The 16,594-nt window shown below is 41.1% G+C and overlaps 1 protein-coding gene across 1 annotated transcript in view; it reads right to left on the reverse strand.

Moving 5' to 3' along the window:
- Positions 1–7,814: 7,814 nt before the first annotated feature.
- The window catches only part of IPO5 (importin 5), a 70,718-nt gene continuing 61,938 nt past the window's right edge, over positions 7,815–16,594 (reverse strand). Inside the window, exons 24-26 of the mRNA XM_019529717.1 lie at positions 12,662–12,890; positions 10,321–10,462; positions 7,815–8,593 (exon numbers count right to left, since the gene is read on the reverse strand). Of these exons, the coding sequence (XP_019385262.1) occupies positions 8,507–8,593; positions 10,321–10,462; positions 12,662–12,890 (458 nt within the window). The 3' untranslated portion in view covers positions 7,815–8,506. The remainder of the gene's footprint in view (positions 8,594–10,320; positions 10,463–12,661; positions 12,891–16,594) is intronic.

Genomic DNA, 16,594 nt, shown 5'->3' on the forward strand with positions numbered 1-16,594 from the left:
AGAGTCTTTCAGACTATAAGAGCTACCATAGTGGGTCAACCAAACAATTAATCAAGCTCAGTATCCTGTCTCCAACAGGGAAGACCCTGGCTTGTACCTACTTTGAGTACGCGAGGCTGAAGCCCATCTACTGCCCATGAGGAACCTGCTATTGAGGTTCTGGATGCACTTCCCTCCCCGCCACCCCTTTCAAGGTATCCCCACAGAGTCTCGTTACCTTTTAGTCAGTCTCCTCCTGGCTCTGACTAAGCTCTCCATTTACCAATACCAGGAAAGTAGTGCTGGCTAGGGGGAGGGAGGAGGCAGGAAATCCCATGCGACTGTGGGGCTGTCTTCCTTTCACTTGTTTGTGCACATCACCAGGCAGAATTTCACTGGGCAGCATCCACAGCTCCTTAGATGTTTGAGAGGCTGTGGGCATTACCTGATGCTCTCTGCACAGTTTTCCCTCTAGGAACCATAGTTGTAAACCCATGACCTGTGCTCCTTTTCTTGAGAGTTTATTTTTTTTCATTTGTTTCAACTAGTCAATTGTTATACAATTCATAGCCTCCCTCTAACAATGGGGGGGGACTTGTTCTTTACTAGCGGGCCTAGGCCCACTGCACTTACTAGCAAATAGGCTGTCTTTAACATGAGCAAGTAAGAGATAAAACAAGAGCATAAGACAAGTAATTAGACCTTTCTATTCTGCACTGGTAAGGCCATATCTGGAGTACTGTGTCCAGGTTTGGGTCTTCCACTACAGAAAGGATGTGGAGAAATTGGAGAGAGTCCAGCAGAGGGCAACAAACATGTTTAGTGAACTGGGGCATGTGACTTGTAAGGAGAGATCGAGGGAACTGGGCTTTTTTAGTCTGAAGGTGGGGTGGGGTGGGGTTCTTCTCTGTAGTACTGCATCTGCTTAGCCAGTTATTCCTATCTATATTTGTACATGCAATCTTTCTATCCTAAGTGCAGGACTTGGCACTTGCCCTTTTTGAATTTCATGTAATTTATATGAGATATTCTTTTCTAGCTTCCTGCTGTAGATCAGAATGTTCCCGTTTGATCAGAGACAAGCAGGCTCACTCTAGTGCTGTCATCCATATGGAAGCCATGGGAAGTATGGAGAGTGCAAGTCCAGGTAAAGTATCCTCATACCATTCTGGGTGAGCAAGCTCAAGAGTAGGAGGAGTGTCCTGTGACTCCTCACTGTCATTGAGGGGAGGTGATGCTATCAGAGCTACTTCGACCAGGCTAGAGCCAATAAAAATCAACGGTGCAGAATCTGAACTTGGCTTTAAAAAGTATTCACAGGATTAGATGGTGAGCATAGGAAGGCATCCAGGAGGATTCTTTAGCACAAGATGATAAAAACAGACAGGGAGCCAGAACTCAGCCCATCTCCCATCCCCTTCCTCCTCCAGGAGCAGAAGTACCAGCATCTCTGTGCCATTCAAAAGGTAAAACAGGTGACATTCTGGCCATCACTCTGCAAAATATTTGAAGGATGCTTTTGAGATTTTTCACTCAGATGCAAAGATGCACATCTACTGAAGTTGTCTGCTCTGATGTTCTGGAGGTTTGGAAGATGTACTAGTTTCTTAGGTGGACTGCTTACTTGCATTGGGTGACAGATCTTATATCCCTCTATTGATACAAAGTGCTGTGGTGGTATTGTCTGTCATGACTTTGACACATCATCCCTGGGTGTGCGATTTAAAAAAAAAAAAAAAAGCCTAATATACTTGCTCTGTCAGGCTCTAGGTTCTAGAACAGTTTCATCTCCCTGAAAGATCATAGGCCTTGCAGTTGAAGGTTGTCAACAAATGGTTCCTACACAACCGTAATCAAACAGCTGGAAGGATAGGAATGGGACCACCATCTCAGAGAGGATCTAAGCAGCACAGGAACAATCACTTATCTGTCCAAGGATGACATGACAGACAGGTGTCAAGACTGCATGCGTTTAAGGCATAGTCTGATATGTGATGTTCCAAAGGCCATGTGGCCTAGAATTGACAAATTCTTATCGAGATGGCCAGCAAAGTAAAATTCAGTAGGGAGTGAAATAAATCCTGGAGGAACTAGCTCAAGGAAGTAGATTTGAGGCAACTCAAGAGAGGACTCTAAGGTCACTTTTATGAATTCCAGTCTCTGAACAAGAATCAGACTTGACTTTTGCATGTACACCAACAGGCACAATCCCTACAAGAGATGTTATGAAGGCTTTTTGACACTTGCTTGGAATATTTTTCTTTTACAAGCAAATTATCAAGGTTGGGTTGGGGGAGGGGGGAGGACGTACACTGCTTTATTGTTCCTCCTGAGATAGGACACTACACAAATGGCCTCAGTGAAAGATTCTTAAAGTTGTTGAGACCTAACTCAAGAACTCATGATGGAAATATTTCCCATGAGATGGCATGATAGCAACATGGAAGTAAGTACTCTGCAGGTTAAGAGAGGCAAAGCAGACTTCTCTCATTGAGGAGACCATATGACAATGGTTAAGCATTATTGTACTATCTTGAAGCTGCAAAAAACAACCACCACCACCGCCAACCAACCAGTGTTGAGCTTAAACTCAAGATGGGTTACCACTCCCCTAACATCTTGGGGCAGGAACAGGAAATACTGGAAATACCTGACATTCAAAAGATTTCCCTTTATTGTCCTTAAGGCTAGCAGGGATGTTACTTCTCACTGAAGCCACAGCCAAGCATTTTGGCACTTGGTGCAGGACATGCACAGAGTGCCCCCTATGCACTATTATGAAACAACTTCCATTCGATATGGCACCCCACCCTATGTAAGGGTTCCTGGTGCCAGTATATGCCCTTGCTGTGGTACTGGTTGAAACATTTTAAGAAAGGTCTATGAAAAGGTATGCGAAAGTGGATCAATAACCTGCAAAAAAGCTGCAACTAGCCATGATGGTCTTTAGAACAAAAATGATCTGGGCCCATACTTACAGAAAACAGACCAGATGGTTGTTGAAGAGATGAGGATGGCAAAACCTGGGGCAGTGGAATACATCTCTTACCTATACCATTACATTTTGCCTGGCTGTGGAAGGATGCCAAAAAATGCAGTCATGGAATCACAGAAAAAAGACAGAAGGGAGCTCAAGAGGCTATCTAGTCCAACCCCCATACTCAAGGCAGGATCATCTTAGTCACAGGTAGGGGCTAACCTTTAACCAGGCACACCACAAATTAAGACCCACACCCTCCAAGTGCCACTCTGATCCCCCCCCCCAATCTGTTGCTGTTTTCTGCTCCCTACCCTATCTGCTGCTGTGCTGCTTGGCACCCCCAATCTGCCATGCCTCACAGAGACTGCCTGTGCTACTTCAGATACTTGCACCACAGGTTGACCATCCTTCGTTTAAATCCCAAATCTGACCATTTTTAGTGGTAATCTCTTCCAAAGTTTACATAGTTAGAGTTCTTTGTACCTTAAATCTCATTTCTTGCAATTTAAGCCAATTACCTCTTATCCTATGCCTTGTGGACATGCAGAACAGATGGCCATACTCCAGTATATTTGCAGGTATCAAAGTTGACTGACCTGTTTGTAATTCTGAGTTCTCCTTTCCCCTAGTTCCTGCTCTTCCTTAGGTTTTTTTTAAGGGTTGGTTAGGCATTATGTTTCCACTTTTCCAATCATTTAGGATCTCAGCAGACAAAGGCTCTGCAATCACTTTAACCAATTCTTCAAGTATTGGGGGACGGATCACATCAGGCTCTGCTGATTTAAAAGTTATCCAAGTAAATTGCCAACTTGTTCTTTTCCTTTTCACATGCTGAGGACCTACCCTCTTGTTGTTCATTAATTGTGCTAGTTGTCTCCCAGTTGACCTTTGTTGTGAAGGGTTTTTGATTTTTTTTAAGCTTGCTTCAGCTTTCTCTACATTGTTCATTATTAACTTTTCCTTTTCACTTTGTAAAGGACCTACACACATTTTACCTCTCAATTCTGATGCATTTATAAAGTGCTCTTGCTACATTAGCAAGGGACATGAACTATTTCAATAAGTGCCTTGACCTTCCTAATTTTGTCTCTAGCTGCCTGTGAGTATACTCTCTATAAAAATATGGCTAGAATACAGATTTTCATTGTTTCGAGTCACATGCTCATAATTTAGCCTAGCAAGTCTTTGTATTAAGGTAGCAGGCTTTTATGTCCTTTACAGGATGTCTTTATGACTAAAACTCACCTGCATGGCGTTTTTTTACTTACCTTCAACAGGACCCTACCTAGCATTTCCAAGTCTGGGTAAGTCTGCTTTTCTGATTGTCGATTATTTTTTTTCCTTTATTGATAAAGAATCCTTCCTCTCATGGAAGCACTTTTCTCCTTATTTACAGACTGCTGAAGACACCAAGAGAGGCACGTGTTCACCCTCTGTAGAAATACAGATAAGGACCTGAAGAGTGAACTAATGTACACCAAAAGAACAAAATGCCCTTACAGAGCAAGCAGCGGTTGCCAATAAAAGCTACAAAGATCCTCCTGAAGTTTTGTTTCTTGAAGCAGGGTATTTGGGTAAAACCTAGTTATGAGGTCTTTTGTGCTTAGATCATGGTGGTGTGACCCTTAGGAAGCAGCATTGAAACAGGCTGCCTATTGTTGGAAATTTAAGAGCAAGGTAGACAGATGCTGCAACAGCCACAATGGTTTAGTCAAGGATGATCCTGCCTCGAGCAGGAGGCTGGACTAGATATGACCTCATGAGGCCCCTTCCAGCCCTACTTTCCTGTGATCCTAAGAGCAAGTGAACTTGAATCCAGGGCTTGCTAACTGCACCAAACCTTTTCACCAAGTCTCCTACTCAACCCTAATGAGCAGCATGAACGGGATAAAGCAACAGTATTAAAAAAAGACATGGGAGGAGAATCTAATTCTTTACAGTACGTGATGTGATTAAACTTGAAGTAATTGTGGCATTCCCCAAAGAAATTCTGCAAGGGTAGTCAAACTTTAGTTACATATACTTAATAGGGCCCATAAGTTCTTATAGATAAGTTAAATGGGTGATCAACTAGCTAAAAGCAAATCATGACAGATCTTCCAGTGCTGCAGCCCTTGGATCTTTGAAGACAAAGAAACTCTTTTGCCGACTCAAATCTGGCCTCCTGCACTACACTGGGAAAAAGGAAAAGCAGTGTCACTACTCAAAACTACACAAAATCTGCTCTGAACTCTTAGATTAAAAAGGGGTTTGTTAACTTTAAGTTTTAAAGCAGAACTTGCAAGAGTACAGAAAAAGAACTAGCACTTTTTAATCATGTTTTTTTGCACTCTGTCAGAAAAAGAATCTGGGCTAAAGATAATACTAATGCATAAAACCTGCAGGCCTCACAGGAAAATATGAAATGCTCTTACTGTTTATAGTAAGATATTAGCCCCAAATACTCAAATTAACATAAAAATCCAATGATCCATTTTGGTAGCCATATTTGTATTTTTTTTAAAGACAAAATAGAAGATTTTTCTGTAATTGGCCATTTTCTAGAGTTGTAGATATGTGAACTCCTGCAAGATAAATCAGCTGTACTTAAAAGATTAAAACAGGAATTACTGTACTTGAAAAGAATGGTATGCAAAATAGGGATGTCATGAAAAAATTACTCTAGTGACAAACTAAGTATAATCTGCACTGAACAGTATACACTAATAGTGCAACTATTGATTTGCATTTTAAGAAAGCATCTTAAAGCTTAAGACTGAAATAGCAGTTTGTCCGGAGACAAGAGTTTAAAATCTGAATTGGGTTAGAATATTCTAAGACAATTCTGTACTTTGATGCATTATATATTAAGCAGTTTTAGACTGTTTATAAAGCCACAGCAATAAAGCTCCTGTCAGGGTCTTGTTGCATAATAATTTTGGGTGACTCCTACAGCTCTTAACCCATGGATTGTCCACATACTAACACCTGAAACTAGTTTTAAGCACTTTTACATGTGCTCTGGGGGGAGAGCGGGGTGGGGGAGGAAAGAGGACAGGCTGGCACTTTAATTAGAGCAGTTCTGAGAGCTGGTCTAATTAAAAGTGCTGCTGCAGCTCATGTATGCATCCCTGCACTTCATGTAGCAGGGGTGCTTGAATTAAAGCTTGTTTGATGAGTTTTAGTTCAAGCACCCCCAGTGCCATTTTTAAGTACAGGGATGTTGATACACGAGATGCTGGAATGCAGTAATTGCCATGCGCCAGCAGACTTGGTTGAGTCTGCCTCAACATGCTGGAATTCCAGAGCAGCCTCTGCGCTCAGATATAGGTGCCCTTGTTTTGCAGCTCAAAGTTATGCCTCTCCAGAGCAGGATGATCTCTGATCTACAGGGATCCTGGTTTTCTCTAAATAATTTAAAAAAGTGACCCAAAATCCATTTTTCCATGATTAAAATGAAACACCACTAATATATATGTATATAGATCTCTCTAGAGACCTATATAGTTATCTATCTATATATGGTAGTGTTTCATTTCAATCATGGGTTACTTTTTTTAAATCTGAAAATTAGGGATTTTTTTAAAGTCAGAGAAAACCAGGATCTCTGCTGATCTACATTATCCAACTTGTGTTACACTAAAGCTGCAGCCACAGTTACTCTAGGTTGCACCTTAGTGTAACCACCCCACCTACACGCCCTTATCCACTGGCCCAGACCAGAGCCACTGCCCTCCCCACCTTTCCTAGCACCCCAGATTCCCACTCACTGCCCACCCCATCTCATTTACTTCTGGCTGCCCACACTATCTGTCCCAAGGGAGCTAGCAAGGAAGGATTAACTTGCCCCTTGGTCCCCACAGCTGCTCCTGCTCTCTCGGCCTGAACAGCAGCAACACGACAGCAGCAGTGACTGGCAGGCAGGTTAACTCTTCCCCTGCCTGCTCTCCTGGAACAGACAGCACAGGCAGCCACAAGTAATGCCTGGGGGTGGGGGATGCAGCAAGAGGGAACTCAGAGGCAGTGAGGGAGAGCCCTGGGGGCAGGAGGGGCCTCGAATGAGGGAAGGGGGGAAATTCTGTGTCCTCCAGGCCCCTCCTGGCCTGAAATGCACCTACTTCAAACCTGAACTACCACTAAACACCCATCAACATACCTGTGGCTTAGTATAAGGTGTAACAAGGCCCTAAATGAGTATACAGCCATTTTATTTGTTATAAAACTAAGAACACGTACTCCATTTCACCTTAACACATCATACCTTTATGTTTTAAGAGACTGCAGCAAAAACCACTTAACGAAAAATCTTTAATTCTTAAGTTAATTTCTGATTTGTTTCATATTTATATTGCTTTGGAAACTGTTAATACAAACTGCAAAGTGTTCACACAGAGGTTTAAATAAGATTTAGAAAAGTTGCGCATCTCAAAATATTTTAAGTAATATTTTGCTAATATGACAAACCAAAAAGACGCATGCATTTCCTTCGTTCAGAATCAGCTACGAGTTATATTTTCACAATATAGTGTAGTGATTAAAATGTTCCATTTGGCCAACTTTTTTTGTACATTTGCACCTCAAACAGCATTAACCAATTTTCTATATGTTATTGATATGCAATTGCATTTGACTTTAAACAATATATGGTCAAGATATGTAAGATTCCCATACCAAGAGGCATGTTGTTAAGTTTGACTTCTACATAGCATTATCAGTTGTTTTGACTCAGAAGTGGTTAAAATCCAAGAAACCAGAATAAATGAAGTTAGAACTAGATAATACTGTATAGGGCAGTTCTGCGTAAATTTAAACTAGCAAAGTTTGTTCTTGCATCTCTTCACTGGAGCAAATTAAATGAATAAAAACCACACAGCAGTGAACTTTTACACAAGCTTCTTATTGTATTTCAACGTCATTTATTGAGGAGTGAATGAGATACTGTCAGACATGCCAAAGACACTTCACATTCAAGGGCTGGAAGCTGAACAGCTTTCCTCATTGAGTCACTACATAAGCCTTTTTTAGAAACTGAAAGGGACATCAATGAGGTCTTCATGCTTGATGTTTTTATCTTCAATTTTTCATCTTTTGATCTACTAGTTTGCTGGGCAGAAGGGCATTTTCTACCCTACAAAAAAAAAAAACAAAAAAACTCACACTCCAATTAATACAGTTAACACTAGATGTATAGAAATGTTTTTATCTGTTATAATGTACATCTACTGCTGAATAACAGGTCTTAAAGCTGTATCTTAATCCATGAAGTCTAATGAGAAAATTCAACTTGTTTCCCTTTCACCATCATATGGATGGCTTATACCGTTAGAAAAATACTCTTCAGTGCTATTGTAGGGTTTACAGGGAGCTTCTTCAGCGTTGTGGGAAAGAAACTGATTTAAACACCATTCTGAAAGAGTGCTTCTTCCTGCTGCCACTGCCTGTAGGTTGTAGAAAAATGGCCTACATACACTACAGTTCTTTTTTGCTCAAAAAAGAAACAAAGAAACCTAAACAATAGGGTAAACGTTTATTTGGAGTTATTTTCTTGCAGACGATAATTAAGGCCCTTCAAGCAGAATTCAGGAGCTCCTGTATGGCTGCCTGTTGGTCTGCATTCAGCTGTGATATGCATTCTGTCCACAATCCTCCAGAGGTCTAAAAAAAAAAAAAAAAAAGAGGATTTCTTTAATAAATACAGGCTGGAAAAAAGTTATATTCAGGACCTAATTTTGCAGAGTTCAATGCTCACCGAGTTTATATACTTAGAAGTAAGCTGAACAGACCAAGTCCTTGGTTATACAAATGTGTACTGACAAAACACACTAATGTTCATTTTGTTTTGTTCTGAAAGCAGTACAGACAAGACCTTTGTACTTGGGTCTGAACCTCTTAGAGACTCCCTAGAACTAAAAAGGAATCAAGTCAAAACAGGATAGACTCCATTCTTTATTCTTCTGAAGTTACCTACAGTTTGACCATTCACTCATGCTCCGGCAAACAGAATTGTGGGGTACTTTCTTTTTATTAAGTGGAGAGGTATCCCTAGCCATAATTTCTCACCTTCCATACTGTTGTATGGTGTGCTATTTTTGTTTTTTTTCCAAATACAGTGAAATTACTTTAATGAATCTACAATATTTTGAAGGTATTACACCTTTCATAATAGAGGAATAATAAATAAGTGAAAAGTGTTTATGCATCACTACTGCCAACAGAAACCTGGGAGCAGGGGACAGCTTGGCTCAGAAATAGACTATAAAAAACAAGTTAATTTTTCTTCCAGTTTATAGGCTTAAAATCTCAACTGTTGCAAAAGCAAATGTAGAGATTTTAAATGCATTTAAAACCACAGAAGTTTGTGGTCTTAAAATGTGATATATTTTATCAGATTACACTGAAAAACTTAAATCATTTTGCATCCTTTCTGAAGTATAGGGCAAAAGTAAGTGTAAAGATAGTGTACCAAGATTCACAGTAATCTATACACAATGACAATTTAATGCATGAAAACATTTAATTACTTTTGGTATGACCAGGCATTCTACATTATTAGCACTTTGAAATTGACAGTGGAAAGCTCAGTATTTGCAGGTAAGAATTTCTCATCTTTATAATGTCAAAATAGCTAGATAACATGGAAACAGTTCACATTTGTTGCCTTAAGCAGCTGAAGTTTGTCTCTTTCTTATTCTGTGCTTTTCTCCAGCTTCCATAGGCAGGTGGCAATTCTTCATCCATTTTATTTTAGAGATGAAAAATTTATTATGAATTTATAGCAGGCATAAGACATTAAAATGTTAAAATAAAGGCAAAAGGTACTTTAAAGGAAAAGTAATGAACACTAACATTTTCAAAAAATCCAAAAATGTGTAGCTGAATTAATCTGAAAGGTACAAGAAAAGGCTGCACTTTGGCTTGTGTGTACGGATACTTATAGTAAGCCAGAGGTTCTTGTGCGCCCCCTTCCAGATTTACCAGCTGCCCGTGTATTACTACCAGCATGTTTTATATTTTAACCCCCTGAATGCCAATATTATAATGAAAATTCAATTTGCCATTACACAATTTCTCCTGTGTATCCCTCCAGAGTTGTTTTGTGCACCCATAGGGGTATGCATACCACAGTTTGGGAACCCCTGCAGTAAACCAGTCAGCTGGAAATACTTAAAAAGTCAATCAAAAGACAACCTCTATTTAACTATCAGGGCTATCTAGTTTAAAGTGGATTATTTAATTGAATTAAACAATTTGGAAAATTCCTTCTGCATAAATCACTTACTGGAGCATTTTTATTATGAAGACTAGTCCTGAATACTCTGTTAACAATTCAGTTGATTTTGAAAACACATTAGAGTTATTCCCCTGAATAAATTTACATTTACCTGCACTTGGCGAACAACATTAGCCAATCGTTTGGTACATGGATCTTCATGTTTAATAGCTTCATGAATTTCACCATCCGCAATTATACCAAATATTCTGGGAAGATTAGAGTTGTTGGGACCAAGGACAACTGTGTTGTTACTGTTAGAGATAAAAATATATGTATACATATATATATATTTTCAAATAAGCAAGGATTCAGTATATTGTTGTCTATGGAAGGAAATTATCTTTTCCCATTAAGAACGAGCAAATTAAAGTTGAACGTTACATAATTATTCCATGTTTTGTTAATGGAAAAAGTGTCATGTACTTTGTTTAGATGATTCCCCAAACCTATTTTGTACTTTTTATACTGATACATTTCATAGACATTAGGGCTGGAAGGAACCTTGCGAGATCACTGGGTCCAGCCCACTGCCCAAGGGGCAGTAAGTCAGCCAGCTAGGGTTAGATCACCCCAGCAAGATAAGCATCCAAGCATTTCTTAAAGGCATCCAGAGGAGGTGCTTGCACCACTTCTGAGGGAAATCTATTCCAGACTCTACAGACTAGGACTGTAAAGAAGTTTTTCCTTATGTCCAGTCTAAGATGGTCTTCTAGCAGTCTGTGACCGATAGACCTGGTCTTCCCTTGGGGTGCTCTGGTGAACAGATGTTCTCCCAGTTCCTGATTCACACCCCTTATATACTAACAGGCTACCACCAAGTCACCCCTGAGCCTTCACTTCTCCAAGCTGAATGTGCATCTACAGATCCAGATGGGTTTCCTGCTTCAAATTTGTCAATTTTAAGAAGTTTTTGGACCTAAGCATGAGTATTACTGTATTCTGCTACAAGCTCTACTTACCGTGGCAAAACTTCAAACAAGAGACCCTCTCTTTCAGTAATAAGAAGCTTTTCAGTCCCAATTAAAGTAACTGTTTTCAGTGTTAAGTATGTGGTGACCAGGAAATGCTACTTCATTCCCTTCTCTTTTTTTTTTGCTCTCTCCTGAAGAGCAAGCTTAAGGTTGTAGTTGGTGCATGATGTAAAATCAGCAGTGTAAATTTGGCCTTCATAACACTTGAAGGGCTTCTGTTTACCATCATGTAGCCTATTAGTTTTGGCTTGAGATATTTTATTTTATTATACAAACGTGGTTTTGTCCTCTGTGCAATACCACAGAATCAAAGAATCACAGAGAAGTAGGGCTGGAAGGGCTTTCCAGAGGTCATCAGGTCCAACCCCCTGCCTAAGATAGGATCATCCCTGTCCAAACCATCATACACAATCCTAATCTAAAGCAAGGGTGGGAAATTATTTGGGCTGAAGGCCCACACAAGGGAGTTCTGATGAGCTGTTGTGGGCCAAGTCAGCATGAGGTGGGTCCAATAAGATGAACTGGAAGCATTATGACAAATCTTTGCATTTCTTAAAAGGACCTGCTCCCCAAAGCCACATGAACAGCCAATCAATACCATTTTTCCTCTGAAGTCTTCATTAGTTTGGATTGAGATATACCACAAAACAAGTCCTTTAAAAATAGAGCAGTCTATAATAACAAAGGGGGTCAAGGAAACTGAACAGAGGAAGAGAGATACATAATAAGAGGGGAAAAAAAAAAGCAGCTAATGGGGTGGTATCCATGTTGATACTTTTTTTTTCCTAGTTCACCTTTCACCAGGAAAGATAAATCTATCAGATTTATCTTTCAGTTTCAAATTTCAGTCCACATTAAACAATATTAGACTTGAAATATTAAGTAAGCTTTAGTTAGTCTCATCCCATTCTTCTCCATGAAACTAACCAGGAGGAGAAAGGCAAGAGTTAAACTGTTAGGTACACCTCTTTAAAAGAGGTCACTTCTCACTCCCATAGAAACTTCTTCACTAACACACATCAGGTACTAAGGGTCCAAAGACATACTGGGTGAGCCTATCAAGCAGTAAATTTCTCATGTACACAAAGTTAGCTGCACAGTACATGTCTCTGCGTCTAACATGTATGCTCCTGATAGGCTGGAATAAAACTAAATTTACTCCATAGTACTCACTGCTGGCCAGCCCCACACGTGCTGCCAGTTAGCTCTAAACTGAAGCACCCTTGTGGCTCAGCCAGACCCTCTGCAGTATGTTAAGCCAGGGGGAGCAGAACCAGATCCCTTGGAATTTTCTTAAAAACTGTCCTTCTGGAATGACTTTCCCAACATCTGTGTGTACATTTTTTGAATAAGATAAGTGACTTAGAACAACAACAGTTTGCTGTGGAATGTGAAACACTAGAGAAATTCCTTAACTGAAAATAAATGCAAACATAACCAAAAGTACATTTACTTTATGAATAAAATACATTATCTTACCTCTCAATTAAGTCACATAGATAATTGAAAGTATGAACAGCTTCTTCTTTGTCTTCATGCAGTGGAAGCCATGATAACCAATGTGGCAGAACTTCTTCAACATTTACACAATCAGGCTTGAATTTCATGATCTTTCCTACTGCTGAAATGCAGTTCTCTGTTGCATTTACGTTCTCTTTGGTTTTGGCATCTGGTGACTGAATAACTCTCACCAGCAATGGAAGCGCCTCTGTAATTGTGCAACATAATAAAATAATTAACAGGGAGCCAAGTTAAATGGTTGCATTTTTTAGCAAAAGCATACATTCTACTTTAATTGCAGTACCTGTGGGAAACTTAATACCACAGTTAAACTTGGGGGACCGCACTGGAAAGTTGTGGACAATGCGGTCCCTCAAGGCTCAGTCCTTGGACCTGTGCTAATCAATGTCTTCATCACCGACTTGGATGAGGGCATGGAGAGCACTCTGTCCAAATCTGCGGATGACACAAAATTATGGGGTAAACACACTAGTGGGAAGGAATCAAATCCAGGCAGACCTGGACAGGTTGGAAAAGTGGGCAGAAATAACAGGATGCAGTTCAACAAAGACAAGTGCAAAGTGCTGCATCTAGGGAGATGGAATCACCAACACACCTACAGGCTAGGGGATGACCTTCTCAGCAGCACAGCGGCAGAAAGGGATCTCAGAGTCAGAGTTGACTCCAAGATAAATATAGGCTATCAATGTGACGAAGTAATCAGTAAAACTAACAGCACTCTATCATTCATTAGCAGGTGGCATCATGAACAGGTCCAGGGAGGTGATACTTTCTCTTTATGCAGCATTGGTCAGGCCACAGTTGGAATACTGAGTCCAGTTCACATCAAGAGTGACTGCCTTGAAGAGGGACCAGAGGACGACCACTTGTGTGGTTAGGGGCCTGCAGGTAAGGCCCTATGAGGAAAGACTGAGGGATCTGGATCTCTTCAGCCTCCATAAGAGAAGGCTGAGAGGGGATCTTGTGGCCATTTACAAATTCATTGGTGGGGGGAGGGGGAGGCCAGGCACAAGAAATAGGAGATGCTCTGTTTACCATGGCACCCTTTGGAATAACCAGGAACAATGGCCACAAACTGACAGAGAGCAGATTTAGGTTGGACATCAGGAAGAACTTCTTTATGGTAAAGGTTGCCAGAATCTGGATGGGCTTCCAAGGGAGGGTGGTGCTCTCCCCTACCTTGGGGGTCTTTAAGAGAAGCCTGGACAAGCATCTAGCTGGGGTCACATGATCCCAGCACTTTTCCCTGCCAAGGGCAGGGGGTTGGACTCGATGATCTAGTGAGGTCCTTTCCAACCCTAACAACCATGAAACTAGTTTAAAAAAAATAAAATAAAATAAAAAAGCAACTGTTAGCCAGGCAGGTCTCTTTGCCATTTCTAATTTTATAATCAACTTCTTTTTTAAAAGCTTTATTCTCCACCTTAATTTAAAAGGGCAAGATTGATTACTCTAGAGACACAGGGAAATAGACAAATGTGAAAAGTTAAAAATATAGTGAAAAAAATCTCCATAATCGTTCATTTACAGGAGTGTTAACTGTAATAGTAGGGAATAGATTAAGTTAATTTTCTTTTATTTTTTTTAACTCATTATGACAAATTTCAAATATATGCTTACAACTATATTCGTGTTCGTTATGTTACATGTAAATATTAGGGGTGTGTGAAACGGGACATATTGTACTCTGATTTGGTCCAAATCCGGGACAGCGATTCAATTTGTTGATTCGGATCTCTGTCCCCAATTCAATTCAGCTGAACGCGAATCTGAAGATTTGATGCTGATTTGGAGAACCAACGATTTAGCCAGACACAACTTTAAGTGTTTTTTCTGCATACCTTGAAGTACCAGGTGTGGCTCATGAATGCTGAGATGCTGGGGCAGGTGGAGCAACCCACAGGAGTGTGGGGGTCCCCCCTGCATGCTTGGTGGTGAACCCGGAAGCAGACCGGAAGTACTTCCAGTCCTCTTCTGGGTCCACCATTGAGTATGTGCCCCACCCCCACCTTGGTGATCAACCCTGGGGGGACCCTGGGTGCCCCCCAGACCCAGGAGGCACCAGTCACTGGGCCGGGGGAGTGCAGGGGGGTCCCCCAGAGCGCTTCCTGGCAAACCTGAAAGTGGACCAGAAGTGCTTCTGGTCCACTTCCGGGTCTGCTCCTGAGCATGCAGGGGACACACACACACTCCTGTGGTGTGCCCCATCTACCCCACCATCCTGGCATTCATGAGCTGCCTACTACCTTGAGGCATGTAGAAAAAAAAACATTTAAAGCTGGGTCTATGTCCGAATTGTCAAATTTTTCCGATGCATTTGGAGAGTTCCGATTTGATACGGAGAGATTAAAGGGTCTCCTGATTTGATTCGGAAATTCAGCCACCAAATCAGGCCGAATCGAATCAGGGACCAAAGCTTCGCACAGCCCTAGTACATATGTGTACGCACTACATAAGATATGCTAAGGCTCTCCAAAAGGCCAGATTAAACAAGTCTGCTACAACTACTTTGTTTAAAAGTAGGGCTGTCCAACTGAGCAGCTGTATAGAAAGTGGGCTCATGACAGAGGCAGTAATGACAGGTTCATCAGATCTGAACACTAGACTTGTGCAGGCCAAGCTGCTGTTATCATAGTCACCGAATCCAAGTTTTGTCAGAGTTTAACTTAAGCCAGTTCGTATTAATAGAATCAAAGATGAAGCTACATAGATCTGGTGTCCAGGAAATAAGGAAGCATTTGGTAAAGAAGCTGGGTTTGAATTCCCTCTAGAGCAGAACAGTGTATTTTTTTCTCACACATACATCCATTCTTGGACATCTCATCTTAGGGTGACCCTATAGAAATCTGGGACACTGCTCCCCGCCACCCTGCTCTTCCAAGTCAGCAGGCAGAGCCAGGGGTGGGGCAGTGTGGTACACTGGGCAGCCAGGAAAACAGCGGTGCCTACCTGCCTGCCTAGCACACTGCCACTCCACTTCCCTGCCGGACTTCACTCTGTGTCCCTGCATTTCTGAGATACTCATTCTGATTCTCACCAACTGGCTGAGACTGGCCTTCAAAATCTGGGACTATCCTGGCTAAACTGGGACTTATGGTCACTCTACCTCATGTGCCAAAATTGCTCTGAATGTTTAAACCTCAGCCATCTAGACCAAGTATAGAAGCATCCATCACTAAATGGCTCTGTAGGCTGAGATGGAGTAAGGGCTCTCATCGTCACATCCATGAGGTGCTTACTTGCCAGAATTATTTCAATCAGCCCTACCTTGAATACAACAAAGTTTGACAATGAAGTTCAGCATACTGTGTGAAAAAGACTAAGTGACCCATGAGTCCCAAGCATTCCCTTACAAATTAATGATAACCTGTGGTGATCTGAAACCTCTCCTGTAAAAAGATATAATATTGCTCTTATGTTCTATGCATAAATCCAATATCTTTTATTAGACCAACTAAAATAGCTGGAAAAATTCTTCTTTGCAAGCTTTCAGGTACAAACACCCTTCTTCAGGCAGAGGGAATATCTGAAGTTGTTTTTGTGCTCTTTCTGGAGAGAAAAGCCAGTATGCAAGAATATAGGTCAATGAAAATGCAAGCGTGTAGTAGTGAGGGTCAGAGGGGTGAGAGAGGTGGAAGAAAGAAATGGTGACCTGGAGACAGAATGTAGTTGGTAAACTGTAGAGAAGTTACCTGGGGTATCAGATGGTAGGCAGGCTATAATGTGCCACAAATCCAGTGTCTATATTTAGTCCATGATTCTTTGTATCCAGTAGGTTGAAGTGAAGTTCCTGGGCTGATCTGCAAAATGCATTTTGTAAATTCCCTTTGAGGATTAGAGAGAGAGTGGTTACCTTGTGAGAAAAGTGCACTGACAAGTATGGGTATTTTT

Source organism: Crocodylus porosus, unplaced genomic scaffold, assembly GCF_001723895.1.
Source record: "Crocodylus porosus isolate Cpor-Errol unplaced genomic scaffold, CroPor_comp1, whole genome shotgun sequence".
NCBI classification, from domain to species: Eukaryota; Metazoa; Chordata; order Crocodylia; family Crocodylidae; genus Crocodylus; species Crocodylus porosus.